Consider the following 26,939-nt stretch of genomic DNA (forward strand, 5'->3'; position numbering starts at 1 on the left):
CTGATGGTTTTGAGTTGTAAGGAAAGGCTGGATAGGTTGAGACTTTTTCTACGGAGCGTAGGAGGCTATGGGTGTCCTTGTAGAGGTTTATAAAATTATGAGAGGCATGAATAAGGTGAATAGCCAAGGTCTTTTCCCCAGGGTGGGGGAGTTCGAAACTAGGTGGCATAGGTTTAAGGTGAGAGAACGGAGCCAGTTGCCAAAAGGAAGTGGTAGAGGGGAGTACAATTACAACAATCAAAAGACATTTAGACAGGTAAATGGACAGGAACAGTTTAGAGGTTTATGGGCCAAATGAAAGCAAATGGGATTAGTTCAGTTTTGGAAACTTGGTTGGCATGAACAAATTCGACCAAAGGCCTGATTCTGTGCTATGTGATGCTATCTTGTGACACTTTTGGCTTGAGCCGTGATGATCACTTCTGTATTAAGCATCGCCTGCAGTGGCTCAGGTGTGGCATGCTGTCTTTGCTGCATTTGCTATAGAAGGAAATATTAAGCTGAGAGTATACACAATTCATAGAGGCATTGAATGGGATGCAGTGGCATAGTGGCAATGTCACTGGACTAGAAATCCAGAACTCCATGCTAATGTTTTGGGGGTAAAGGCAAAGAACTGCAGATGCTGGAAATCTCAAATAAAAACAGAAAGTGCTAGAGAAACACAACAGGCCAGGCAGCATCTGTGGAGAGAGATGCAGAGTTAATGTTTCAAGGCTAGTACCCTTTGACAGAACTGAAGACAGTGGGGAAGTTGATATGTAAGTAATAACAGTTTGGGAGGAAGGGAACAGAGTACGTGGAGACAATGTGCAGAGAGAGAGAGACAAAAAATAGAGGCAAACAAAGAAAGAGATTGCTGATGTTAAACCTAGAGAGAAATAATAGCTAGCTGGGCTGCTAACAGAAGTGTAAATGTTTGAAAATGGATTGGCTGTGCTGGGAGCAACCCATAAAGGATAGGACCTAGTGGTGTTTGGGAAAGGAACAAACAAGGAAGAAGATGTTCACGTTCTGAAATCGTTAAACTCGATGTTGAGTCCTGGAGACTGTAAGATGCCAAAGTGTAAAATTAAGTGTTGTTCCTCCAGCCTGCACTGAGCCTTGCTGGAATACTGTAGTAGGCCTGAGACAGAAATATTGGCATTTTTTAAAAGCTTATGTGTTCAGCATAGTGGTCACCCAGTCTGTGGTTAATCTCCTCAGTAGAGGAATCTGCATTGTGAGCAGAGAATACAGTTGACTGGATTTGGTGAAGTGCAGGTAAAATCACTGTTTCACCTGAAAGGTGTGTCTGCTGCCTTGGAAATTGAGGAGGGAGGAGATAAATGGGACATGGCAGATGGCAAAACTTGAATTCTATAAAAATCTTGAATAAAAAGCTAGCCTATTGGCAGCCATGTAACCACTGCCTCATGCCCCCTCCCTCTCTCCAGGTAACTATTGGCCAATTATCATATCAAAGATGGTAGAAGCTATTTTTAAAGGTGTTGTAGCAGGGCAGTCAGTAAAGCTCAAAGCAATCAGACAGGGTCAGCATGGCTTTAGCAGGGGAAGTCATGTTTACCCAATTTTTTGGAGTACTTTGAGGAAGTCACACATGCTGTGATCATAGGGAAATTGGTGGATATACTCTACCGAGATTTCCAGAAGGAATTTGATATGGTGCCAAACACAATGATATTGTGGAAAACACCAGCTCATGGTGTGGGCTTAGCAAATTGGCATAGATAGAAGATTGCCTTGATAACAGGAAACAAAGTACGTGTAAATAAATAATTTTCTGATTGGTGAGATGTGGTGTGTAGCATGCCATAAGGATCAGTGCTGGAGCCTCAATTTTTTAGATTTTATAAATGACTTGGATGAAGGGATTGCTCAGTTTGCTGATGATGTAAAGATGTTTCTGAAAGTAAATTGAAGATGACATAAGGAATGTAATGGTATCATTATTCAAGAAGGGTGGTTGAGATAATCCAGGAAACTACAAGCGATTGAGTCTACAATCTGTGATGGGGAAACTGTTGAAAAAATTCTGAGGGACAGAATTAATCTACATTTGGAAAGGTAAGGATTAATCAAGGATAGTTAGCATGGCTTTTTAAGGTGTGATCATGTCTAATAAATTTGAATTTTTCCAGGCGGTGCCTAGGTGTGTAGATGAGGGTAGTGCGGTTGATATAGTCTACATGGACTTCAATAAGGCTTTTGATAGGTCTTGCATTGCAGACTGGTTAAGAAGCAAAGAATCTATTGGGTGCATGGCAATTTGACAAACTAGATCTAAAATTGGCTTAGTGGCAGAAATAAAAGGGTGATGGTCAAAAGATGTTTTTGTGCCTGGATACCTGTGTCCAGCGGCAAACCACAGGGTCCTTTGCAGTTTGTCACATATGTTAATGGTCTAGCCATTAGTGTCAGAAGTATGATCATTGATGACATGAAAATTGGTGTTTACTAAATAATAAGAAGGAAAGCCTTAGACTACAGGATGATATAGACAAGCTGGTCAGATGGCTCAACAGTGACAAAATAGAACTTAATCCTGAAAAATCTCTGCGCTTCAGAGGATCAGTACAGATTTGATTGGCTAAAAGGCCTCTATCTGCACTGTAGGATTCTATGATTCAATGATTCTATGAGATGGGAAAAACATTTAAGAAACGTACTGTTACAATAACCACAGGGGATTTCAATGTGTAGGTGGACTGGGAAATCAAATTGGTAGTGGATCCCAAGAAAAGGAATTCATGGAATGTTAATGTGATGGCTTTTTGGAGCAGCATGTGGTAGATCCCACCAAGGAACAGACGGTTCTGGATTTAGATGTGTGTAATGAGGCAGACTTGATTAGGCATCTTAATGTGAAGGAACTCCGAAAGGGCAGTGACCACAATATGATAGAATTCACCCTGCAGTTTGAGAGGGAGTATCTTGAATCAGATGTAATGGTATTACAATTGAGTTAAGGTCACTACAAAGACATAAGGGAGGAGCTGGCCAGAGTTGACTGGAAGGGGAGCCTAGCAGGGAAGACAGTGGAGCAGCAACGGCAGGGGTTTTTGGGGTAATTCGGGAGGCCCAGCAGAAATTCATCCCAAGGAAGAAGAAACATACTAAGGTGAGGACAGAAGCAAACATGGCTGACAAGGGAAGTCAGGGGCAGCATAAAAGCAAAAGAAAAAACGGACAATGTGGTGGAGATTAATGGGAAGCCAGTGAATTGGGAAACCTTTGAAATCTAGCAGATTAAAAAGCAAAAAAAGGGGAGAAGATGAAAGATGGGAGTAAGCTATCGAGTAACTTAAAGAAGATTGCAAGAGTTGTTTTAGATATATTAGAGAGGGTGGATGGACATTGGACCAGTGGAAAATGAGGATGGAGAAATAGTAATTGGGAACAATGAAATGGCAAAGAAACTGAAGAAGTCCTTTGCATCAGTTTTCACAATGAAAGACACCAGCAGCATACCAGAATGTCAAGAGAGTCAGGGGACAGAGGTGAGTGTAGTGGTCATCACTAAGGGTCAGGCGCTGGGGAAACTGAATGATCTGTGTTATGGACACGATCAGACCTCCTCAAAATGTGTTAAGAGGGTCGCCCAGATACTAACTTCTTCTAATTTTAAAGGTTATTGTGAAGTGTGTGTTCCAGATGTGATGCTCCTGGTTAAACCACTCAATGCAAGACAATATTTATTTAACCATCATAGTTAAAATACAAACAAAATAAAGAGGAACTTAGAATAACTAAACCACTGAAAATCTAAGCTGAAAAATAGATACAATGCCTATTACTAATTAGCTGTTTCAATATAGTAATATCCCATTGTAAATATCCTTGGCGAAAAAGCAAATTCAGACACAGATTTTTACATGCAGTTCTCCAATCTGGGTGGAAACAACATCAAGAGATTTCAGAGAAAATAGCAGCTTGGCATCATTCACTGAAGCTTCCAACTCTTTTGAGAGCCCAAACAGCCAAACCAAAGTTAGAAAGCCTTGTCTGTGAGGACTGGCCATTCCCATTCAAACTGCTTCCAATGTTCCATCCTGTTAAACAAAAAGGCCGCACACATTGTTTACTCTAGTGGTCCTGGCAGCCTTACAACCTCTCCTAAAAAAAAAGACCAAAATGTTTTCTTAAAGTGACAGCATTGTCACATCTGAAGCTGGATAAATCACTAAATCAAATGGACTACACCCCAGAGTTCTGAAGGGGATAGCTGAGGAGATTGTAGAGGCATTGGTGGTGATTATTCAGGCATCACTGGAGTCAGAGAGGGTCACAGGGAACTGGAAAATGGCTAATGTAATACCCCTGTTTAAGAAGGGAGGAAGGCAGAAGTTAGGAAGTTGATGAAGCTCGAGCTGAATCAGCATGGCTTCGTCAAGGGACGCCATGCCTGATAATCTGCTAGAATTCTTTGAGGAGGTAACAAGCAAGTTCGACAAAGTACAGCCAGCGGACATGATCTATTTAGATTCCAGAAGGCCTTTGATAAGGTGCTGCACAGGAGGCTACGAATTAAGATAAGAGCACATGGTTTTACGGGCAAAGTACTGGCATGGAATGTGGGTTGGCCGACTGGCAGAAGGTAGAGAGTGGAGATAAAGGGATCTTTTTCAGGATGGTAGCCGGTTACTAGTGGAGTTCTGCAGGGGTCTGTGGTCACACTGCAATTTTCATATTATACGTTAATGATCTGGACAAAGGAACTGAGGGCATTGTTGCTAAGTTTGCAGATGACATAAAAATAAATGGATGGACAGGCAGTGTTGAGGAAGAGGGGAGGATGCAGAAGGGCTTGGACAGACTTGGAGAGTGGGTAAAGAAGTGGCAAACAAATACCATGTGGGATTGTGTGAGGTTATGCATTTTGGTAGGAAGAATAGAGGCATAGATTATTTTCTAAATAGGGAAAGGCTTTGGAAATCTGAAGCACAAAGGCACTTATGATACCTAGTTCAGGATTCTCTTAAGGTCTGTTAGGAAGGTAAATGCAATGTTAGCATTCATTTCAAGAGGACTAGAATATAAAAGCAGAAATGTACTGCTGAGGCTGCAAAAGGCTCTGGTTAGACTGCATTTGGAATATTGTGAGCTGTTTTGAGCCCCGTATCTAGGGAAGGACGTGCTGGCATTGGAGAGGGTCCAGAGGAGGTTTACAATAATGCCAAGAACGATGGGCTTGTCGTATGAGGAGCAGTTGAGGATGCTGGGTCTGTACTCAATGGAATTTAGAAGGATGAGAATGGATCACATTGAAAATGACAGAATACTGAGAGACCTGGATAGAGTGAACATGGAGAAGATGTTTCCATGAGTAGGAGAGACTAGGACCTGAAGGCACAGCCCCAGAGTGAAAGGACAACCCTTTGAAATTGAGATGTGGAGGAATTTCTTCAGCTGGATGGTGGTCATTGAGGGACTTTAGGACAGAGACAAATAGGTTTTCTTGATTAGAAAGGGGACCAAAGGTTACTGGGCAAGGCACAAGAATGGGGTTGAGAACTATATTCGTCATGATCAAATGGCAGAACAGTCTGGACGGGCCTCATTCTGTTCCTAGATTTTACAGTCTTATGGATAGGTTGGTAAGGTAATTAAGAATGCTTGCCTTTCTTAGTCAAGGCTTTGAATACAAGAACAAGAAAGTTATGATGGAGCTGTATATAATGTTAGTTAGGCCACAGCTGGAATATTGTGTGTGGTTCTGGTTGCCACACTGTCGGAAAGATGTGATTGCACTGAAGAGGGTGCAGAGGAGATTTACCAGATGTTTGTCTGGGTTTGAACGATTCAGATATGAAGAGAATCCAGCTATGCTGAGATAGTTTTCCTTTGAGCTGAGAAAGCTGAGGGGAATCTGATGGTGGTGTACAACTTTCTGAAGAGCAGAGAGAGGTTAGATGGGAAGAAACGTCTCCCTGAGTAGAGGGGTCAATATTCAGGGGGCACAGTTTAGATTAGATTCCCTACAGTATGGAAACAGGCCCTTCAGTCCAACAAGTCATCCCTACATTTATCCCTGTCTAATGCACCTAACACTACGGGCAATTTAGCATGCCCAATTCACCTATCCTGCACATCTTTGGACTGTGGGAGAAAACTGGAGCACCCAGAAGAAACCCACACAGACACGGGGAGAATATGCGAACTCCACACAGTCAGTCACCCGAGGCCGGAATCAAAGTGTTTTCCAATTACAGTCAAGATAGATCTACCTCTAACTTTGAGATTCTGTCTCCTAGCCCTAAACTTCCCAACCAATCAGTTTCCATCAAAATCTTGAATGGTTTGGTCTCTCTTACTCCTACTTTGTATAATGTCACTCTTACTTTGTGTAGTGTCTTCTTGCAGGTTTTGTATTTCCTAGATTTCCTACAGTGTGGAAACAGGCCCTTCAGCCCAACCAGTCCACACCGACCATCCGAAGAGTAACCCATCCAGACCCATTTCCCTCTGACTAATACACCTAACACTATGGGCAATTTAGCATGGCCAATTCACCTGACCTGCACATCTTTGGATTGTGGGAGGAAACCCACGCAGACACGGGGAGAACGTGCAAACTCCACACAGTCAGTCATCTGAGGCCGGAATGAACCTGGGTCTCTGGTACTGTGAGGCAGCAGTGCTAACCACTGAGCCACCGTGCCACCCCCTAAAAGGAAAAGACATTACTGAACCAGACTGTAAAACAATCTGATCGTAATGGTCACCATTTCTAAGACTTATAAATCCTGATTTTTTTTAAATTAGTTTGGATTTCATTGGCTTTTGTGGTAGAATGTGAACAAATAGTATTAGCCCCAGGCCTTAACCTGACATTTCAGTTAAAATGTGCTTTTAAATATAAAACATAGTCATATTTCAAATTCAATTGTTCTTTATTTTGAAAGATTTACCCCAAATTTAAATTGATATATTTAGTCAGTATGTACTGGCAATTTACTATGCATAATAGTATAATTCACTCAACACTATTGGTAAGTGAAATATTTTACAAATTGTAAGATAAGAAGCAGGACACTTAGAAAAAGAAGCATTTTTTTAAAATCGTGAGAGTGTGTAAAGACATCTGGGTCTCCTAGTGCATGAGTTGCAAAATATTAGCATGCAAGTACAGCAGGTATCTGTAGGGAAGCTCATAGCATGTTATAATTATTGCAAAAGAAATTAAATACACAAGTTATGCCTCATTTATATAACACAGTGGTGAGATCACATCTAGAATACTACGCACAGTATTGGTTTCTGTTTAAGGAAAGATGTAAATTTGTTGTAGACAGTTCAGGAAGGTTTACCGGGCTAATATCTGGAATAGAAGCTTGTCTTATAAGCGAGGGATGTATCCAGTGGTCTTTAGAAGAATAAGAGGGCAACTTGATTGAAACATTTATGGTCCTTAAGAGTCTTGCCAGGGGTGATATAGAAAGAATGTTTCCTCTTAAGGGACAATTTAGAACTAGGGGTGATTTCAAAAAATCAGGAATTGCTCATCTGAAACCAATAGAATTTGTCTTCTCACAGAGGATCATGGGTCTTTGGAACTGTCTTGTTCAATAGGTGGTAAAAGCAGACTTCTTGAGTGTTTTTAAGAGGTAGTAGATTCTTAACAAGCAAGGGCATGAAAGGTTCTCAGCAATAGTTATGGAATAATCAAATCAGAATGGTAGAGCAGGCTCGATGGGCTCATTGGAATGCTGCTGCTTCATATTTGAACATTTGTATCCATCAGGTGAATGTGGCTAAGCCATGTCATTGATTGTATGTTGATTTAATCAGCATGCACCAGAATCTCTGAGTTGATGATGTTGTGCTGCCAAGAATTCCTGAGGGTAGGGTTGAGTCGGCGAAGGTGGAAACTGTTCATTCTGTACTCCTACCTGGGTATATGCTCTCCAGGTCTTACTATTATGGAGGAGTGTGTTGAGGCCTCCAGCTTGGTAGACTAGCAGCTTGGTGTTCTCACTCAGGTTGTTATTGTTCAGCATCTTTTATTCAGTGTGGGCATAGTAGATACTACTTTTGTGCCATGCACTGACTTCAGCATCAAGTGACAGACTGCTGTTGATTGTGGAATGTAGATACATGAAGCTATCAACAACCTACAGCACAACCTTGTCACAGCTGATCAACTAAGGTATGGCAGCATACTGGACCTCGATAGAACATAGAACATTACAGTATAGGACAGGCCCTTCGACCCTTGATGTTGTGCTAGCCTTTTATCCTGCTCTAAGATCAGACTAAGCTACATGCCCTTCATTGTACTATTTTCCATGTGCCTATTCAAGAGTTGCTTAAATGTCCCTAAAGTATCTGACGCTACTACCTCTACTGGCAATGCAGTCCAAGCACCCACCACTCTCTCAGTGACATCTTCCATAAACCTTCCTCCAATCACCTTAAAGTTATGCCCTCTCATGATAGTTATTTCCATCATGGGAAGATGTCTCTGACTATCCACTCTATCTATCCACTCTATCTCTCAACATCTTGTACACCTCTATCAAGTCACCTCTCAACCTTCTTCACTCCAGTGAGAAAAGCCCTAGCTCCCTCAAGCTTTCTCATAAGACCTACCCTCCAGTCCAGGCAGCATCCTGGTAAATCTCCTCTGCATCCTCTCAAAGGTTCCACATTTTTCCTGTATTGAGGCGACCAGAACTGAACATAATATTCCAAGTGTGGTCTAACCAGGACTCTATACAGCTGCAGCATAACCTCGTGACTCTTAAATTCAATCCTCCAGCAATGAAAGCCAACACACCATATGCTTTCTTAACAACCCTATCAACTTAGGTGGCAACTTTGAGGGATCTATGATCTCTCTGTTCCTCCACTCTGACAAGAATCCTGCCTTTAATCCTGTATTCTGCATTCCAAAGTGAATCACTTCACACTTTTCCAGGTTGAACTCCATCTGCCACTTATCAGCCCAATTCTGCAACCTATCAATGTCCTATTGCAACCTACAACAGCTTTCCACACTATCCACAACTCCACCAACCTTCGTGTCATTGGCAAACTTACTAAAGACCCTTCCACTTCCTCATCCAAGTCATTTATAAAAATCACAAAGCGCAGAGGTCCCAGAACCAATCCCTGCTGAATACCACTGGTCACTGAGCTCCAGGCTGAATACTTTCCATCTATCACCACCCTCAGTCTTCAATGGGCCAGCCAATTCTATATCCAGACAGCCAGATTTCCCTGCATCCCATGCCTCCTTAATTTCTGAATGAACCTACCATGGGGAACCATATCAAATGCCTTGCTAATATCCATGTATACCACATCCACTGCTCTACCTTCATCAATGTGTTTTGTCACATCCTCACAGAATTCAATAAGGTTTGTGAGGCATGACTTGCACTTCACAAAGCCAACTATGGTTTTCCAAGTGATCATAAATTCTGTCTCTCAGAATCCTGTCCAATGCTTTGCCCACCACAGATGTAATTCCCAGGATTATCCCTATTCCCTTTCTTGAACAAAGGAATAACATTTGCCACCCTCTTATCATTTGACACTACTCCAGTGGACAGTGAGGATGCAAAGATCATCGGCAAAGGTGCAGTAATCTCTTCCCTCACTTCCTGTAGTAACCTTGGATATATCCTGTTTGACCCAGGGGATTTATCTATCCTAATGTTTTTCAAACTTTTCAGCACATCCTCCTTCCTAATATCAACCTGTTCTACCATACCAGTGTGTTTCTCACTGTCCTTGGAAACATCAAGGTCCCTTTCAGTAGTGAATACTGAAGAAAAGTATTGATTAAGGACATCCTCTACTTCCTCTGATTCCAGGGTCAAATTACCTCCACTAACCCTCATCAGCCTTACCCTCATTCTGGCCATCCTCCTGTTCCTCACATAAGAGTAGCATGCCTTAGGGTTTTCCTTAATCCAACCTGCTAAAGTTTTTTTTGCCCCCTGCTAGCTCTCCTAAGTCCATTCTTCAGTTCCTTGGTTACCTTTTAACCCGCAAGAGCCCTGTCTAATCCTTACCTCCTCAAAATTAAGTAAGCTTCTTTCTTCCTTCCAAGGTTCTTTCAACCTACCATCCCTTCCCTGCCTCAGTGGGACAAACCTGTCCAGCATGATCAGCAAGTGCTTCCTAAACAACCTCCACATTTCTGTCATGCATTTCCCAGAGAACATCTGTTCCCAATTTAAATGCCCCAGTTCCTGCCTAATAACATTGTAATTTCCCCTCCCTCAATTAAATTCTTTCCCAAAACGTCTGCTTCTATCCCTCTCCATGACTATAGTAATGGTCAGAGAGTTGTGATCACTATCACTGAAACGCTCTTTCACCAAGACTTCTGACCCCTGGCCTGGTTTGTGCCAAGTACCAAATCCAATGTGGTCTCCTCTCAAGTCAGTCTGTCTTCATATTGCATCAGGAACCCTTCCTAGTACATCTGACAAAAAACTGCTCCATTCAAACTATTTGAACTAAAAAGGTTCCAATCAATATTAGGGAAGTCAAAGTCACCTATAACAACAACACTGTTGCACCTTTCCAAAACCTGCCTCTGAGTCTGCTGAACCGTGTCTCTGTTGCTATTGGGGGGCCTATAGAAAACTCCCAATAAAGTGCTTGCTCCTTTCCTGTTTCTGACTTCCACCCATACTGACTCTATAGATAAGCCCTCCTCAATGACCTCCCTTTCCTTTACTGTGATACTATCCCTGATTAGCAATGCCACTCCCCCACCTCTTTTACCTCCCCCCATTCCTTTTGAAACATCTAAACCCTGAAACATGCAATAGCCATTCCTGCTCCTGTGATATCCAAGTCTTCATAATGGTGACATAACCATAGTTCCAAGTACTGATCCATGCTCTGAGTTCACTCCCTTTATTTCTGATACTATCAAGTGCCTGTCCCTCATCACAGACTCTCTGCATGCTGTAAGGTTTTGATGCAGCCTCGTCATAGCCAGTCCAGTCCAACATATTGTCATGAAAAGAGGAGATCACATAAAGCAACTTTAACAGGCAGCCATTTTTCAGCAAGAACTAACATAAACACTTCTGCTCACGTGGTGAATGCCTTGACAACGTCAATGATAGCCACATATTGTAGCCTCCTATATTCTCATCATTTCTCTTCCATCTGCCAAACTGAGAAGATCATTATAATAAAAAAAAACAAAGAACTGCAGATGTTGGAGATCTGAAACAAAAACAGAAACCCAATGGGTCTGGCAGCATCTATGAGAAGATAGCAGAGTTAATGTTTCAAGTCCAGTGACTCTTCCACATGAACTGAAAAGGTCATGTCACCAGTACATCTTTCAGTTGTGGAACCATTTTTGGATTCATAAATGTGTCCAGAATCTGCAGCATGTGAAGGGTGACATGAGCAAATATTTTTCCCATGATACTCAATAGGGAGAATTCTCAGCAGTTGGTATGTTTGTTATCATCATTATGGTTCCTGTACAGGGTTACAGTCTTTGCATCACGCATGCAAAGGCACACTGGCCCTCACTCCAGCAGAGACAGAGGAGTTTACAGGAATGCTGTTTCTCAGGGTGATAAGGTCAGGCAGTACAGTGATTTAATGACTGCTTTGAAACAAACCTTTTAGCTCCACAATTGTCCTTGAATTCAAATTTCATTGTCTGCCATGATGGGATTGTTCATGTTCTGCTATATCCCCAGAACATTACTCAGGGGTTTGGTTTGCTAGTCTAATAACTTGGCCATGACACTATCTCCTCCCAAAGTTTATTTGAAATTTAGCCAATCTTTTATAAATGAAAAGTTCATTAAAATTCAATAATTCCTTCCTTCTATATTACATTACATAATTAAATACAGAGATTATTTCTCACCTTAAAAGATACTCAGAAAATTGTTGTGCTTCAGTTTGTGTTAATTTTCCCCAAAGCATATGTGCAGTTTATTGTGCAAATGTACTTTGTGAGAATCTGTGAATTTACCTTTACTGCCTCCTACGATAGGAACACTGCCTGACAACTAACATTCTAAGAAAACTTCGGCTCTCCGATGCTGAGCTCTTGAAGGATACCAGCTTGTCATATAAGATCAGATTCAGGTAATTTCTGAGGGACACTCTCTAACAAAGTGACATTGACACAGAATGAAACATATTTAAGAAATGCATAGTTATATACAAAACAGAGCTATGTTTGATCAGTTATGTGAAGTTCACATAATAACCATCTACCAGTAGAACAATTTTTTTTAAATTAGCAGAACTTCAAGACAGGTTTCACAGTTTCTGTATAAAATGGTTAGCTCAATTTGAATTTGTATTGTCAGCTTAATCAACTATTGTACAGTGGACCAGGAATACAGCATTCATTTAATTTACTTTATACAATGAAATAGCACAGTTAACTAAAAAGGCTGACACCATTTACAGAAAACAATCATGTTATTTTCTCTCAGATTTGCTGGAGAAGAATTTCCACCTATCCTTGTGTTTAAGATTTTTCAACACGTTGGGAATTGTAAAAATCACTATATAAGTGGGAAAAGAATAATCAGACCTGCGACTGAGGTAACTCAATTTTTAAAATTTTTTCCTTCACATATGCTTCACTCTGGGTATTAATCCACTTGTTGGAGTGAACATATTAATTCATATGCACTCCCTTCATTCTCCAATACTGTGTAGGAGTCTTGACAATGAGTAAAAGGCCTTTCACTCTGTTACAACTATCTTATATATAACTTTTTTAGCCATTGTAAGTAAGCTACTACTTTTCCATTTAATCCTCTTTTGTATCTAAGATTTGTACCTAGGTACTTGTACCTAAGATGGTGCCATGGAAGGCAGCCATTGTAAAAACCTTTCACTGTGCTCCTGTACTTCTATACTGGAGTATACATGACAACAAAAGGATATTCTATTCTATTGTATTTGGGCTATCAAGTCTGTTCTGCTGTTTCATGAGGTGTTGGCTGATCTCATAAACCTTAACTCCATTTTCCTGTGTTTACCCCATAACCCTTAATTTCCTTACTTTTTAAAAATCTGCCTGTCTCAGCCTTGAACACTCTAAATGATCCTGCCTCTATAGCCTTCTTTGGAAAAATATTCCACAGATTCATTACCCTTTGAGAGAACACATTCCTGTCACTCTGTCTTAACTGGGCATCATTTGCACTGAGATTCAGCCCTCCAGTCCTCGACCTTTCCACAACCTCTCAACAGTACCCTGTCAAGTCTGCTAAGAATCATTTATGTTTCAATAATGTCACCTCTCATTCTTCTAAACTCCAAAGAGTACAAGCCAAACCTCTCAACCTTTCCTTAAAAGAATATCCATCCATGCCTGGAATCAACCAGTGAACATTCTCTGGACTGCCTCCAATGCCAGTCTATCTCTCCATAGGTAGGAACCCGAAAGTGTTCACAGTATGGTAGGTGATTTATCTAAAGCTTTGTATAGCTTTTGAAAGCCTTCTCTATTTGTGCACTCCATCACCATTAAAATAAAAACGAACACTTCATTTGCTGTTCCTATTACCTGCTGAGATTGGATATTAGCTTTTTTATGATTTATGCATTTGGATTCCCAAATTTCTCTGTGCTATAGCTTTCTGTATTCTTTGTCTATCTAAGTAATTTCAATTCCTCTATTCTTGCTGCCAATGCATAACCCCACACTATCCAACATTATATTCCATCTGCCAAGTTTTTGCCCACTCACCTAACCTATCTATGTCCCTCTGTAGACATTGTGTCATCCTCACCACTTGACTTCCTATCTATTTTTGTGTCTTCTGCAAGTTTCATTATCTTACATACATTTCCATCATCCAAGTCATTATTATGTCTTGCAAATAAATGTGGCCCCAGCACAGATTCCTGTGGAACCCCACTAGTTACAGGTTTCCAATTTGAAAATATCCCCTTATCTCAACTCTCTGTCTTCTACTGGTTAGCTATTCCTCTATTCATGCTAATATACTACTTCCAACTCCACGAATCTTAGCTTATTAAGGGGCCTTATATGCAGTACCTTATTGAACCACAGCACAGTTGTTCAGTGGTTAGCACTCCTGCCTCACAGCATCAGGGACTGAGATTCGATTCCACCCTCGGGTGACTGTGCATATTCTCCCCATATTTGTGTTGATTACCACTGGGTGCTCTGGTTTCGTCCCACAATCCAAAATGTGCAGTTTAGGTGGATTAGCCAGGGGAAATACAGGGATGGGGTGGGTCTGGGTGGGTTGCTATTCAGAGGGTCAGTGTGGACTTGATGGGCTGAGTGGCTTGCTTCCACAGTGTAGGGATTCTATGATTAACAAGTTAAACTTTTTGGATATCCAAATATGTTAAACCTACCAGTTTCCTTTATCTATCCTGCTTGTTACTTCCTCAAAGAATTCTAATGAATTTGTCAGACGTGATTTACCCTTCGTGAAGCCATGTTGACACTGTTTGATCATATTATGCATTTCTAGATGCTCTACTATTGCCTACTTTCTGTTGGACACATTTCCCCAATAAAGACCTTAAGTTAACTGGTTTAGAGTGATGTGCTTTTTGTTTCCTTCCTTTTTGAATAACGATGTTACATTAGTGAATTCTAATTCTCTGGGACTTCTCCAGAATCTAAGTATTCCCAGAAGATTACTACTAGTTCACCTATTATTTCTATAGTTACTTTCTTTCTTTAACATCCTAGGATGCAACGTAGCATGTCACAGGTATCTATTGACCTTTAGCTCCCACACTTCCCAGTATTCTTTTCTTTAATGATAATTATTGTATATATTTCCTCTATCCCTTTTGCCCCATGATTATTTAGGCTTTTTGGAATGCCATTACTGTCCAGTACTGTGAAGACTGATACAAATCCCCTGTCATTTCCTAGTTCCACATTATTATTTCTCCAGCTCACTTTCTAAGGGATTATACTCACTTTAGCCTCTCTTCCTTTTTATATATTTATAGAAGCTCTTGATATCTGTTTTGATATTACTTGCTAGTTTACACTCTCAGTTTATTTTCTCCACTTTTTGGGTAATCTTCTGTTATGGACAAATGTATCTGGGATGGGTATATTGGTGAGAACAGATCAAATAGGCATTTTCCTCTTCTTGGTCATTTTGCCACCTGTCCCAGGCCCGACATGGCAGATATCTTCTTCAGGATTTTGCCAATTCAGGCAGTATTGGTGGTACAAAATCATGTCTGATGATGGACATTGAAGTATCTTATCTAAATAACATTCTGTTCTCTTGCTACTGTTTCCTTCGAGTGGTGTTTAACATGGAGGAGTCTAACAGTTCAGGGAAGCTAGAGATTTCATTGCCCACATTTGGCCTTATTCTATTGGATTTTGACAGTCAAATGTTGTGAGCTCCCAGAGCTACTTCCTCCCAATGATACATCTTTGTGCCACACCTCAGGTCATCTATATTGCCAATTGGACTGAACATACCTGGGTATGATAATATACAAGCCTTGGGACAAAGTATAATACTGTGGGTATGATTATATCAGCTTGACTGGTCTGCAGGATAGCCATGAGATGTCCCATTTTTGGCACAAATTCCTTGAAGCCTTCAGAACTATTTCTTTGCTGAGTTGAAGTCAAATGTCGAGGTCAATGATCGGTAATCTAATCTAGTTTAATTCCTATTACAGTTTTTTTAAAATTTAATTATTTATTTGCTTTGTTGGTCTTTTGGGAGGGATTAAGAAGGAGCTTTTGTGAATTGTCCTTTTTTTTCAGAGTCTAACTTTATAATTCATAGATTTAATGAGAGGCTTCTTTTTTCAATAGGCAGCAGCTGCTTCCTGCAAAATTATGGGACACAGGAAATTCTACGACCTTATTATAGAAGATAACCTTCAGTATCAAAGAACCAAAATAGCAGATGAAACTGATATTGTTACAATGAAAGATTATATGCAGGTTTGAAAGCTGGTTTTGTAATGCTGCAATTTGTTAAAGTAATAGAGGATAATTTTGTGGGTAAAGTTAGCTGGTCTGCAATCCCAGATAAGAAAGGGCCTCCAAGACTGCATACCATCTACTGTATATTCTTGCTTCCCTTAGAGCATCTTCAAAGTAATATTTGACACAGAGGACTTGAAAGATGCTGGTAAATAGAATGCAAGAGGAGGTATTATTAACCTTTTTAAAGAATTAATAGTTTTTGTTTTTGGTTAGGGAAAGAAGACATTGGTAGGATAGTTTCCTAGAGCAATATGTTATGGAGCCAACTAGGGAACAGGTGATCTTACATCTGGTAATGGGTAAAGAGACAGGTTAAGTCAATGACCGCCGAGGAAAGAAAGCCTTAGGAAGTAGCGATCATAAGATGATAAATTTCATATTTCATTCTAGAGTGAGAAACTTGAGTTGGAAACAACAGTTTAAGTTAAACAAGGGAATTACAATGAAATGAAGGTAGACTTTAGCTAAAGTGATTGGACAGATAGTTAAGCAGGAATGACAGTAAGAAGGCAGTGGCAGACACCTTCAGGAGGTAATTCATGACTTTCAACAAAAATATATCCCAGAAAGTAAGAAACATTTGAAGAGAGGGATAAACCAACCATGGTAACCAAGTTAGTTAAGAAGAATATTAAGTTGAAAGACAGTTGTCGGAGAAGTTAGCTCAATAAAGCAGAGATCACAAAACACAGATTGAATTGAAATTAACAGTTTATTAACACAGCAATATCGTGGTAGAGAAATTGACCAAGCTGAAACAGCACAGAGAGTCTGTCCATGTAGCCGAAACACTCTTCCTCGAGCTGAAATTCAAGCCAGGTTTTATAGTAATCTTGTTCAATGATGTTAATTAAAAATGGGGAAAATACAATGTATTTGACATTTAAGTAATCAAGTTATGACAGTGATAACTGCAAAGATTCCTGATGAAGGGCTTTTTCCCGAAACATCGATTTCGAAGCTCCTTGGATGCTGCCTGAACTGCTGTGCTCTTCCAGCACCACTAATCCAGTATCAGAAGAATATCCTGAATGTGGATACAATGTAGCATCCTGGCAGCATCAATACAGTTGTTAATGGGATCAGGAGATTCCAGCTCTCTTCGAGGTTAGGTGAGAATATCCCTTTTAAAGCAGTAAGGCGTTCCCATTGTTTTTCTCCTGTGAGTGAGGTATTCTGGTGCCTTTCCGTATGACCTGTCCTTTGTGAGGCTTTGGTATCACTGAGGTATAAGACTGCCTTAGGGCTTTGGGACAGCTTTGTTGATTGGGTCCAGGAAGCTTATTGTTAGTTTGTCTTAGGAAATGTATTCCCTGGTCTGCGAGTGACTATGGTCATGTCTGGTTTCTCTTGTCAGCCTGTTTGGTCAATGCTGAGGCATTCTGGGTGTTTCTTATATGGTTTGGACAGGCTTGATTTCCTGTGTTCCCTGTGGCCATGCTGTGGGTAGGCAGGGTGGCAGATCTTTTCCCACATCAGGTCAAAGTCAATGATAGCCCCGAAGACTGGGATAAATTCAGAATCTAACAAAGGAGGACTAAAAAGTTGATAAAGACTAAGAAAATAAAATGCAATGGCAAATTAGTGAGGAATATAAAAACTTGACAATAAGAGCTTCTTTAAATATATAAAAATGAAGAGAGGGATCAAAGTGGTCACAGGTCCCATAGAAAATGGTTTTGGGGAACAAGGAAATGGCAGAGGAGGTAAAGAGATATTTTGCATCAGTCTTTACAGTGGAAGATACTTCAAACATTCCATTACTACCAAAGGACACTGGGAAGAAATTAAGTACCATCAATATCACTAGAGTTTTAGACAAATTAATGGGGCTAAAGGCTGATAGATCTCCTGGCCTTGATAACTTGCATCCTAGGTTTCTAATAGAGATAGCTAGAGAGAGTGGATGCATTGGTTGTACATTTCAAAAAGTCATTGTGTTTGGAAATTACAAGAGTATTAGAAAACTATTAACATGACAATCCTATTTAAAAAGGGGGGAGGGCAAAAAGTGGGTAACTAAAGGCTAATTAGTCTAAAATCTATTGTCACAAAGTATTGGAATCAATTATTAAGGTAATAAAAGCAGAACAATTGGAAAATCATAATTTAATCAAGCAGACTCAGCATGGCTTTATAAAAGGGAAATCATGTCAACTATTTATTAGAGTTTTTCAAGGAAGTCTCAACCAGATTGGATAGAGGGGAACCAGTAGATGTGTTATATTAAGACTTCCAGAAGGTATTCATCAAGGCACTTCAAAAAAGGTTAAGCTGTAAGAATCCAGAGTGTTGAAGGTAGTATATTGGCATGAATAGAGAATTGGCTTATGGGCAGGCAACAGTGAGTTGGACTAAGGGGTTCTTTTTCAGTTTGATAACCCGTGACCAATGGGGTTCCACAGGGATCAGTGCTGGAACCACAATTGTTTACAATATATACTAATTTTAGCGAGTTTTGAGAAGATTAGTTGAGGTTCTGGATGTAAGTTTGCTCGCTGAGCTGGGAGGTTCGTTTTCAGATGTTTTGTCATGATACCAGGTAATATCTTCAGTGAGCCTCCAGTGACCAACTCCTATCTCTGGACAACAGACATGAAACATTTAGGTTTTTATGTCACTGGAAGATTCCTGATGGTGATCAACAAAATTCCAGATTAACAGGTAAATTTCACAACAAACCCCAAGCGTAATTAAGAATTTATAGTTTCTGCATTGCTAGTCCAGTGCCATAACCTTTAAGCAACTCTGAGCCAAAAATACTTGACTATTTCCAATCAAAAGAATTTGAAGGATAACCATCACATTGGATTTTAGAAGTGATATTTCCAACCTGCCCCACACACTACGAATGTTAGTTAGGTCCTACACCTTTTTATTAATTAGTTGTCAGGCACAAAACAGTGATAAACAATAAATTAATGAGGGCGGAACAAAAAGCAGGCACATCTCATGCCTCATGGTGATAATGATTAATTTATTGATGAATAGCTTGTTTATTTTCTCATCTGTACTATTCTTTTGTAGTACATAAGTAGTCTGGATGAGACTCCGGCTTATCTTGGTGGAAAAGACAACTACTGGAGAATGGTGACCCTGACAAACCTACCCAGGACAACAATTATGTATGACATAATGGACTATGCTCAAAACAAAACTTTATCTCAGCGTTTGAAAGATGAATTGCCAACTCTGCTTTCTAAACCCACTACTGAAGAGATTCAACTTCAACATATTAGAACCATCTCTCAGACCAGGTATCTAATAGAAGGGTTAACTTTGTGATCTGCCTGTAATATTTGCATTCATGAATGAGCTTCCAACACAAAACAAAAACAGAAAATTGCTGGAGAAATTCAGCAGATCTTTCAGCATCTTAAGAGATATAAAAGAGTCAATACTTCGAGTCCAATATACTTCTTCACAACATTTTGAAAAACGGTGGCTTCCACAAGTTCAATATAACCTCTTTGCCATTATCAACTTTAGATCTCGACAGCCTATCCAAGACCTCCTACTTAACAATTTTAAACTCTTCAAGTGCCTGAATGACAACCTTTTACACATTGTCTTTACTAAAGACAAATGCAAAGCATTAATGTAATAGCTCAGCATGCCTTCTGCTTCCACTTTTTATAAATGCCCTGTTTAGTTTCTAATTGTTTGACGTTATGGACTTTACCGCCCTTTTACTTATATAATCTATAGAAGATTTTGCAATTCATTTTTTCATTGGTTACCAGTATCTTTTTAAACTTCCACTTTGCTTTTCTTGTTCACCTCACTTCAGAACCTTCTATATTCAGTCTTTCAATTGTATTTTCTATATGACATATGTTGTAAGCATCCCTTTTCCTCTTTATCTTGATTTCTGTCACATCTGGATTGCTGTAGCTTTTGTCCTACCTTTCACTTTTAAGGAAAACTTACCTTGAATGTGTCCAAAATACCTTTTTTATGAAAGTAGTCAATTATTCATCTATTGTTTCTCCTGCCAATTGCTGATTCTAATTTATTTTGTCAAGATCGATTCTTATTCAGTTGAAGTTAGCTTTGCCCAATTGATTAGTGATATGATAACCCATATATCAGTTAGCCATTAGATTAATCTGGGGATGTTTAATCCAGTCACTGGTTTTGGTGTGAACTGAACGATGCACAAAGAAACTTGCCATTTGTATATATACACAAGATACAGATGGTGCAGACAAATTAAGAACTTGTTGAGAACAAATATAGCACAACCTGCATCAAAAGATCTATGTGTATTTACCTAGATCACCAACTCCATCCATAAGCATTCCTCCAACTCGATCGTCAACATCCTCAAAAGCAGCAAGAGAGTCACAACGCCGTTCTTACAAAGCACGACGAAAAGTTTCCAAAATGAGAAAGATTTATGGTTTGGATAAAAACAAAGAGGTAAAACCAAGTGACTAATGTACAGATGTTGTAATTCCTGTTTTGTGATGCCTAAGGTTAGTCTAACATTTGTCAAAATAGTTGAATTCATTTTATTTCAGTCAATTCTGATCATTCACCAATGTAGTAAATTAATTCGAAGGTCAATTGAATAGTCCATTGCTGATTGCACCCAGTAGAAACTGGCCTTGTTTGATCCCATGTTTGAATTTGATTTATAGTTAGTAAGTTTGCAGATGACACTAAAATTGGTGGTACAGTATACAATGAAGAAGGTTACCTAAAATTACAAAGGGATCTTGATCAATTTGGCCAATGGGTGGTAGATGGAGTTTAATTTGGATAAATGTGAGGTGTTCTATTTTGGTAAGACAAACAAGGGCAGGACTCACACAGTTAATGGTAGGGCCCTGGAGAATGTTGTTGAACAGACAAACCTAGGGGTGTAGTGATATAGGAGGAGAAAGTGAGGACTGCAGATGCTGGAGATCAGAGCTGAAAATGTGTTGCTGGAAAAGCACAGCAGGTCAGGCAGCATCCAAGGAGCAGGAGAATCGACGTTTCGGGCATGAGCCCTTCTTCAGAAAAGATATAGTTCCTTGAAAGCTGCGTTACAGGTAGATAGGGTGATAAAAGGCAGCATTTGGCACACTTGCCTCCATTGCTCAGACCATTGAGTAAAAGAGTTGTAACATCATGTTGTGATGTACAGTGAGGCCAATATCTGTGTACAGTACTGTGTACAGTTCTGATCACCCTGTTGTAGGGAGGATATTATTAAATTGGAGAGGGTGCAGAAAAGATTTTGCAAGGATGACACTAGGACTAGACGGTTTGAGTTATGAGGAGAGGCTGCATAAGCTGGGTCCTTTTTCACTGGAGAAAAGGAGGTTGAGGAGTGACCTTAAAAAGATTTATACAATCATAAAGTGAATAGCAAAGGCCTTGTCCCCAGGCTAGAGGAGTTCAAAACCAGAGAGCATAACTTAAAGATGACAGTAAAAAGATTTAAAAGGGACTTGAGGGGCAATTTTTTCACACAGAGGATAGTTGGTATGTGAAATGAACTGCAAGAGGAAATAGTAGATGCAAGTACAGCTACAACATTTACAAGGTATTTGGACAGGTACATGAATAGGAAAAGTTTACAGGGACATGGGCTGAACACAGGCAAATAGTATAGTTTGAGAAACTTGGGTCGGCATTGTTGAGTTGAATTTAAGGGTCTGTTTCTATGATGTATTCCGTGAATGCAGCCTGTAGCTCACCCGTAGTGTCTCCCCTTCTAACTCCTGCATTATCATCCTGAAGCCAAACCAATGATATATCCATGGTTGCTTCCACTTTTTGCCTTTGTGAAATGATCTGCTAACAAATTATACTGAGAACATTTACTTTCATCACTTTTTTAAAAAACTCCTTAATCACCTCTTTTGCTATCAAACTCTTGTGAATCAGTCACAGGTGAAATTGGTAAGACAAGCCATATATTTCAGCCCCACCACGAATCCCAGCACCCTTTCCATTGATTCATTTACTTTTGTTGGCTGTTGGTTTTGAGGGTTCGTGACTAAAATTACCGTGATGACTTGCGGCAATTTTCCAATAGTTTCCTGAATTGTTGAGAAGCTGCAGTTTAAATATTATACATTAGTTAGTCAGACAAAAAAAAATCCAATCACGACAACAGGGGACGGTTCCGATTCAAGAGACTAAACAGCTGTAGGCACAGAATGTTTTTGAAAACATTGTACTCATAATAGGATAGTGTGGGACCCAATAAATCTTTTTTACATTGGTAGAAACCTAGTTATGATTGGAACACAGTTAAATTAAGATTTATGTTATATAAGAAATATAAAGAATACTAAAAACATAGAGATTTAAAAGGGACCCCAATATCCAACACAGCTATTAATGCAGACTGAATCAGAACATGCAAAATTTTGGCAACCCATTCCACATGCTTTAAATGCTGGCAATGGTTTCAGGTACATTCACTATCATCTGTCCAATGCTGAAACTCTTAGCCAGCATTGCCACTTATAAACTTAATTTCCCAAACATTCTTCTCACTGTCCGCATTCCTGAATCTGTTTCCATCTCCCCTACCCCCACTTCATAACTTTCTCAATTTTTTTTATTGTTTTCTGTCACTCTCCTAGTTTCTTTCTTCTTGGCTTACCTCTTTCTCTTTATAAAGCATCTTATGTTTTCTATTGCTTCACAGGGCTACAAGATAATAACATGCTCTCCCAACAAAATTAACACTAGGTGCTTGAAATGCAGTGTTCCATTCCATACATACCCTCAACCGTGATGAGCACGATGGAAGGATGCTGATCCCTATTCACTGCACAAGTTACACTTCTGAATTTACTGTATATCGGAGATCTTTGAATGATACATGTCAAGTACTGGGTCTTTCACCTTTTGGACATTTGAATCTTAATGTGCACAAAACAAAGATCATCGCATTGAAGGTTTTGCTTCTTACATTAGTTTTCTAACCTTGACAGAGAATAATATGAGCGTTATTTCAGTAACTGAAGTTACCTGTAACCTGATCCGTAGAATCAATTGAGCATGCACATTATGCCATTGACAGATGATTATAGACTACTTTTTTTAAAAGATTTTTAAAAATATTACAAATACAAAACAATATAAAGAAAGAACCCAAATAAAGTAAAAAAAAACAACCCACAAATGTATAAGTATATATAGAAAATATAATAAAAACCCCCAACTAACTGTTTAACTACATAAATAATAACCAATAAACTAATAGATAGTAATAACTCAACCAAACAAGACACTCATACGTTCGCAATTCCTCCTCCCTGGATATTGGATTTGTAAAACACAATCGTTATGACTACATAAAAGCCCTTATTAATATGGCAGATAAATCTGTGTCCAGGTATTCCAAAAACGGCTGTCATGTCTTATAAAAATTCTCAGTTTTGTGGTGTACCATACTTGTGAGAAAATCCATGGGAATATGCCCCATAACAATCTTCCACCAACCCGACAGGCCCGGGGGATTTTCGAATACCCAACCTAACAAGATATTCTTTCTTGCGCAGAAAGTGAGGATGTTGAAAAGTTTTTTCTTATGCACATCTACAAGGAATACACTGGGCAGGCCAAATAGAAGACAGCGGGTCTTTCTCCACCTTTACCCCAAAATCCCCTCCATTGCACCCACCCCAGCGCTCCAGTATGTTTGAAGCCTACCACAGGACCAGAGACAATGGGTAAGAGTGCCCATACAAACCTTGCACTTGTGACATGCTGGAGATACTCCTGGTTTAAATTTTTACAAATGATCCGGAGCCAAGTGGACCCTGTGGAGAATCTTCAACTGTAAAGCATAGGTCCTAATGCAAATTGATACCTTTCTTGCATTTTCCCAAATATCTTCCCATGCCTCTGAGGAGACCTCAACACCTAGCTCTCTCCCCCACACCCTGCAGAGTTGATCAAACTCACCTGAGGGGGTGCCCCCCAACTGATGATATAAAGTGCTGACAGAAAGTGTACTCTTAGTACTGAGTATCCTCCTCTCTCTGTCAGATTTGTAGGGATCAGTCAGAAGTGTAGTCTTTTTTTGAATAAAATCCTGAACTTGAAAAACAACTAAAGAGGCTAGATAGCTCATATTTCCTTGCTAACTGATCAAAGGACATAATTGTGTCTCCCTCAAATAAAATCGCCCGTTCAAGACACTCCTCGATGCCCAATGTTTGAATCCTGAATCCATCATCCCTGCTTGAAAGCTCAGCGTACCCACTATAGGTGTAAGAAAAAATGTTTTGCCAATATTGCCTTTCCTCTGCTAAATTGCCCTCCATGCTTTAACAGTATTGATACTTATTGGGTTATGGCAATATTCCCTAACTGTCCAAAATCAGCAAGCTAGATAGGGGGCACCTTGCCTGGGAGGTTTCGATATCTAACCATATTGAAAGAAGGTCCCCACAAGCCCAATCACTCACATAGGATAAAAACGAGCTTTTAATGTCTGGGAGATCCACTCCCTCCCAATCTGTGAGGCAGTTGCAGTTTAGGTAATTTGATAAGGAACCGCTTACAATGTCAAATAAAAGAGCTGAACCAGCCATTTAGCCTCCTGAATGTTTGCATCCGTATAGGGTATAACAAACAAGGGAGAATATTCATCTTAATAAGCACTATTCGACCTATCCACGAGACCGGAAGCACCTCCCACCTTTGAAGGTTTTGTTTAATTTTGTGAAATAATTGAACAAAATTGGCTTTGAATAGCCGATCCAGAACTGGAGTAATGAATATGCCCAAATACACAAAACCCCCCTGTGACCACCTAAATGGGAATCTATATTCACCCTCAAGACCAGCCTCCTTCGTAAGTCCACCCATAGGCATAGCCTTTGATTTTGCAAGATTAGTCTTGCCCCAAAAAGGCACCAAATGCACTGATGTATTGTATCAGGCGAGGCACGGAAACTGCTGGATTTGACAAAGAATTAGGGCATCGGCTGCGTAGAACAAGATCTTATGTAATTTTGACCCCACTTCTGAAGCGGATATATTGGGATCCCTATGAATGGTCCCTTACTACCTTGCTGTTTTTGGACAAAATGAGGACAGTTCAATCACCAACGTAAAAAGCTCTGCCGGCTGCCCCTAAAAATGTTAAAATTGTGGGATCACACCCCATCGGTGATGACCGCAGCGAGAGGGTCACTGGAGAGAACCTTTATCCATCTTATAAAGGCTTTACCCAATCCAAACCGCTCCAGAGTATAAAAAAGGTAGGGCCACTCACCTCGGTCAAATGCCTCCTCTGCATCTAGAGAAATCACCAATCCCTGTATTGACTGCTGTTGACATATTTGAATTACATTAAGCAGCCTCCTAACATTATTAGAGGATCTATGGCCCTTTATGAAGCCCCATTTGGTCCTCTTTAACAATAGAAGGTAACACAGTCTCCAACCTTAATGCTAGAGTCTTAAATGTGGACTTTAAAATCCTCTCTAAGAGTGAAATGGGCCAGTACGAAGCACAGTCCTCTGGGACCTTGTCTTTTTAAGAATAAGTGAAATATTTCCCTCTCAGAGATGGTGGGGGACAATCATGGCTGTATGAGTCATAAAACAAATTCAGCATCGGGCCTGACAATATGTTTAAACAGCCTTCTGCACCTCTGGCTCTGATAAGAGGTAATTGAGAAAAGACTGTTGTTTGGGGGTCACGCCCAGGAGCTCCAGATCCTTAAAAATAAAACTCCATTTTGGCCCACCCTTCCTCATAACCCTCAGATTGGTTTAATTCAGAGTAAAATCTCTGGAATGCCACATTAATCTTTTTGGAATCACGTTAGGTTCCCAAACCCTTCCCTAATCTCCATAATGACTTGAGGGGTACTCCTTTTCCTGGCGAGATATGCTAAGTATTTGCCTGGCCTGTCACCATGCTCATATAACCTTTGCTTTGAATAAGTTAGCTCCTTCTTTACTGTGTCAACGCAGACCACAGTGCCATAATCTTCTGTAGCTTGGCCAATGAGGGCCTGTCAAAATAAGCCTTCTTTGCTGCCTTCAACTGTGCTTCAAGGAGACGTTGCTGCTCACCCTTCTGCCACTTCCTATCGGCAGAGGAGGAAATAACTAACACCCTGCATAGGCTTTGGCAGTTTCCCAAAGGATAGATGGGCTACTAACCGAGCCCGAGTTAATGTCTAGGAACACCTGAAATTCCTTAGAGAAGTACTCCACAAACTTATTATCCTTGAGGATAAAGGGAACCATTCGCCAGTGCCTCGAACCCACGGTAACATCCGTAATCTTAACCAACAGGTACACTGGAACGTGATTGGAGATGGTAATATTACTAATCATACAAGATGCCACCAAGTCAGGCAGCATCCAAGGAGCAGGAGAATCGACGTTTCGGGCATAAGCCCTTCTTCAGGAAGGGCTCAGTCTTCAGGAAGCCCTCCTGAAGAAGAGCTTATGCCCGAAACGTCGATTCTCCTGCTCCTTGGATGCTGCCTGACCTGCTGCGCTTTTCCAGCAACACATTTTTCAGCTCTGATCTCCAACATCTGCAGTCCTCACTTTCTCCAAGATGCCACCAAGTCCAGGGTTGCCATAGGGGTCAGAAAAAAGAATCAATCCCGGTGTGACATCTGTGCGGATTGGAAAAAAACATAAAATCCCCGCCTGTAGGGTGGAGATGCCTCCAGACATCAAACCACCCTAACTCCACACACAGATCCACTAATTGTATAGTTTGTACAGAACGTATCAGGGGGTCTTTGGGCAACCTGTCTACCGTGGGATCCATAAGACAATTAAAATCTCCCCCTATAATGACACGCCGGGACTCGAGACTGATCAGTTTAGAGCACGCATCTACCAAAAATGAGGGGATGGGCCGGTGGGCAATAAACATTTAAAACACCATCTTCTTCCCCATTTATCAGAGCTTTGAGAATTACAAACCTCCCATATGTGTCTTTAACACACTCTAGTAACTTAAATGGGAGATTCCT

At 40.2% G+C, this 26,939-nt stretch overlaps 1 protein-coding gene across 2 annotated transcripts in view; it reads left to right on the forward strand.

Annotated features, from left to right (window-relative positions):
- Window positions 1–26,939, forward strand: part of cunhxorf58 (chromosome unknown CXorf58 homolog) — a 41,562-nt gene that overhangs the window by 10,714 nt on the left and 3,909 nt on the right. For both annotated transcript variants that reach the window (XM_087992926.1, XM_087992925.1), the window contains exons 5-9: window positions 11,990–12,084; window positions 12,441–12,552; window positions 15,797–15,928; window positions 19,001–19,230; window positions 20,251–20,395. In XM_087992926.1, coding sequence (XP_087849052.1) covers window positions 11,990–12,084; window positions 12,441–12,552; window positions 15,797–15,928; window positions 19,001–19,230; window positions 20,251–20,395 — 714 coding nt within the window. The remainder of the gene's footprint in view (window positions 1–11,989; window positions 12,085–12,440; window positions 12,553–15,796; window positions 15,929–19,000; window positions 19,231–20,250; window positions 20,396–26,939) is intronic.

The sequence above is a fragment of the Chiloscyllium plagiosum genome, unplaced genomic scaffold (assembly GCF_037043375.1).
Source record: "Chiloscyllium plagiosum isolate Xiang-an unplaced genomic scaffold, Cpla_swu_hap1 HiC_scaffold_12, whole genome shotgun sequence".
Classification (NCBI taxonomy): domain Eukaryota; kingdom Metazoa; phylum Chordata; class Chondrichthyes; order Orectolobiformes; family Hemiscylliidae; genus Chiloscyllium; species Chiloscyllium plagiosum.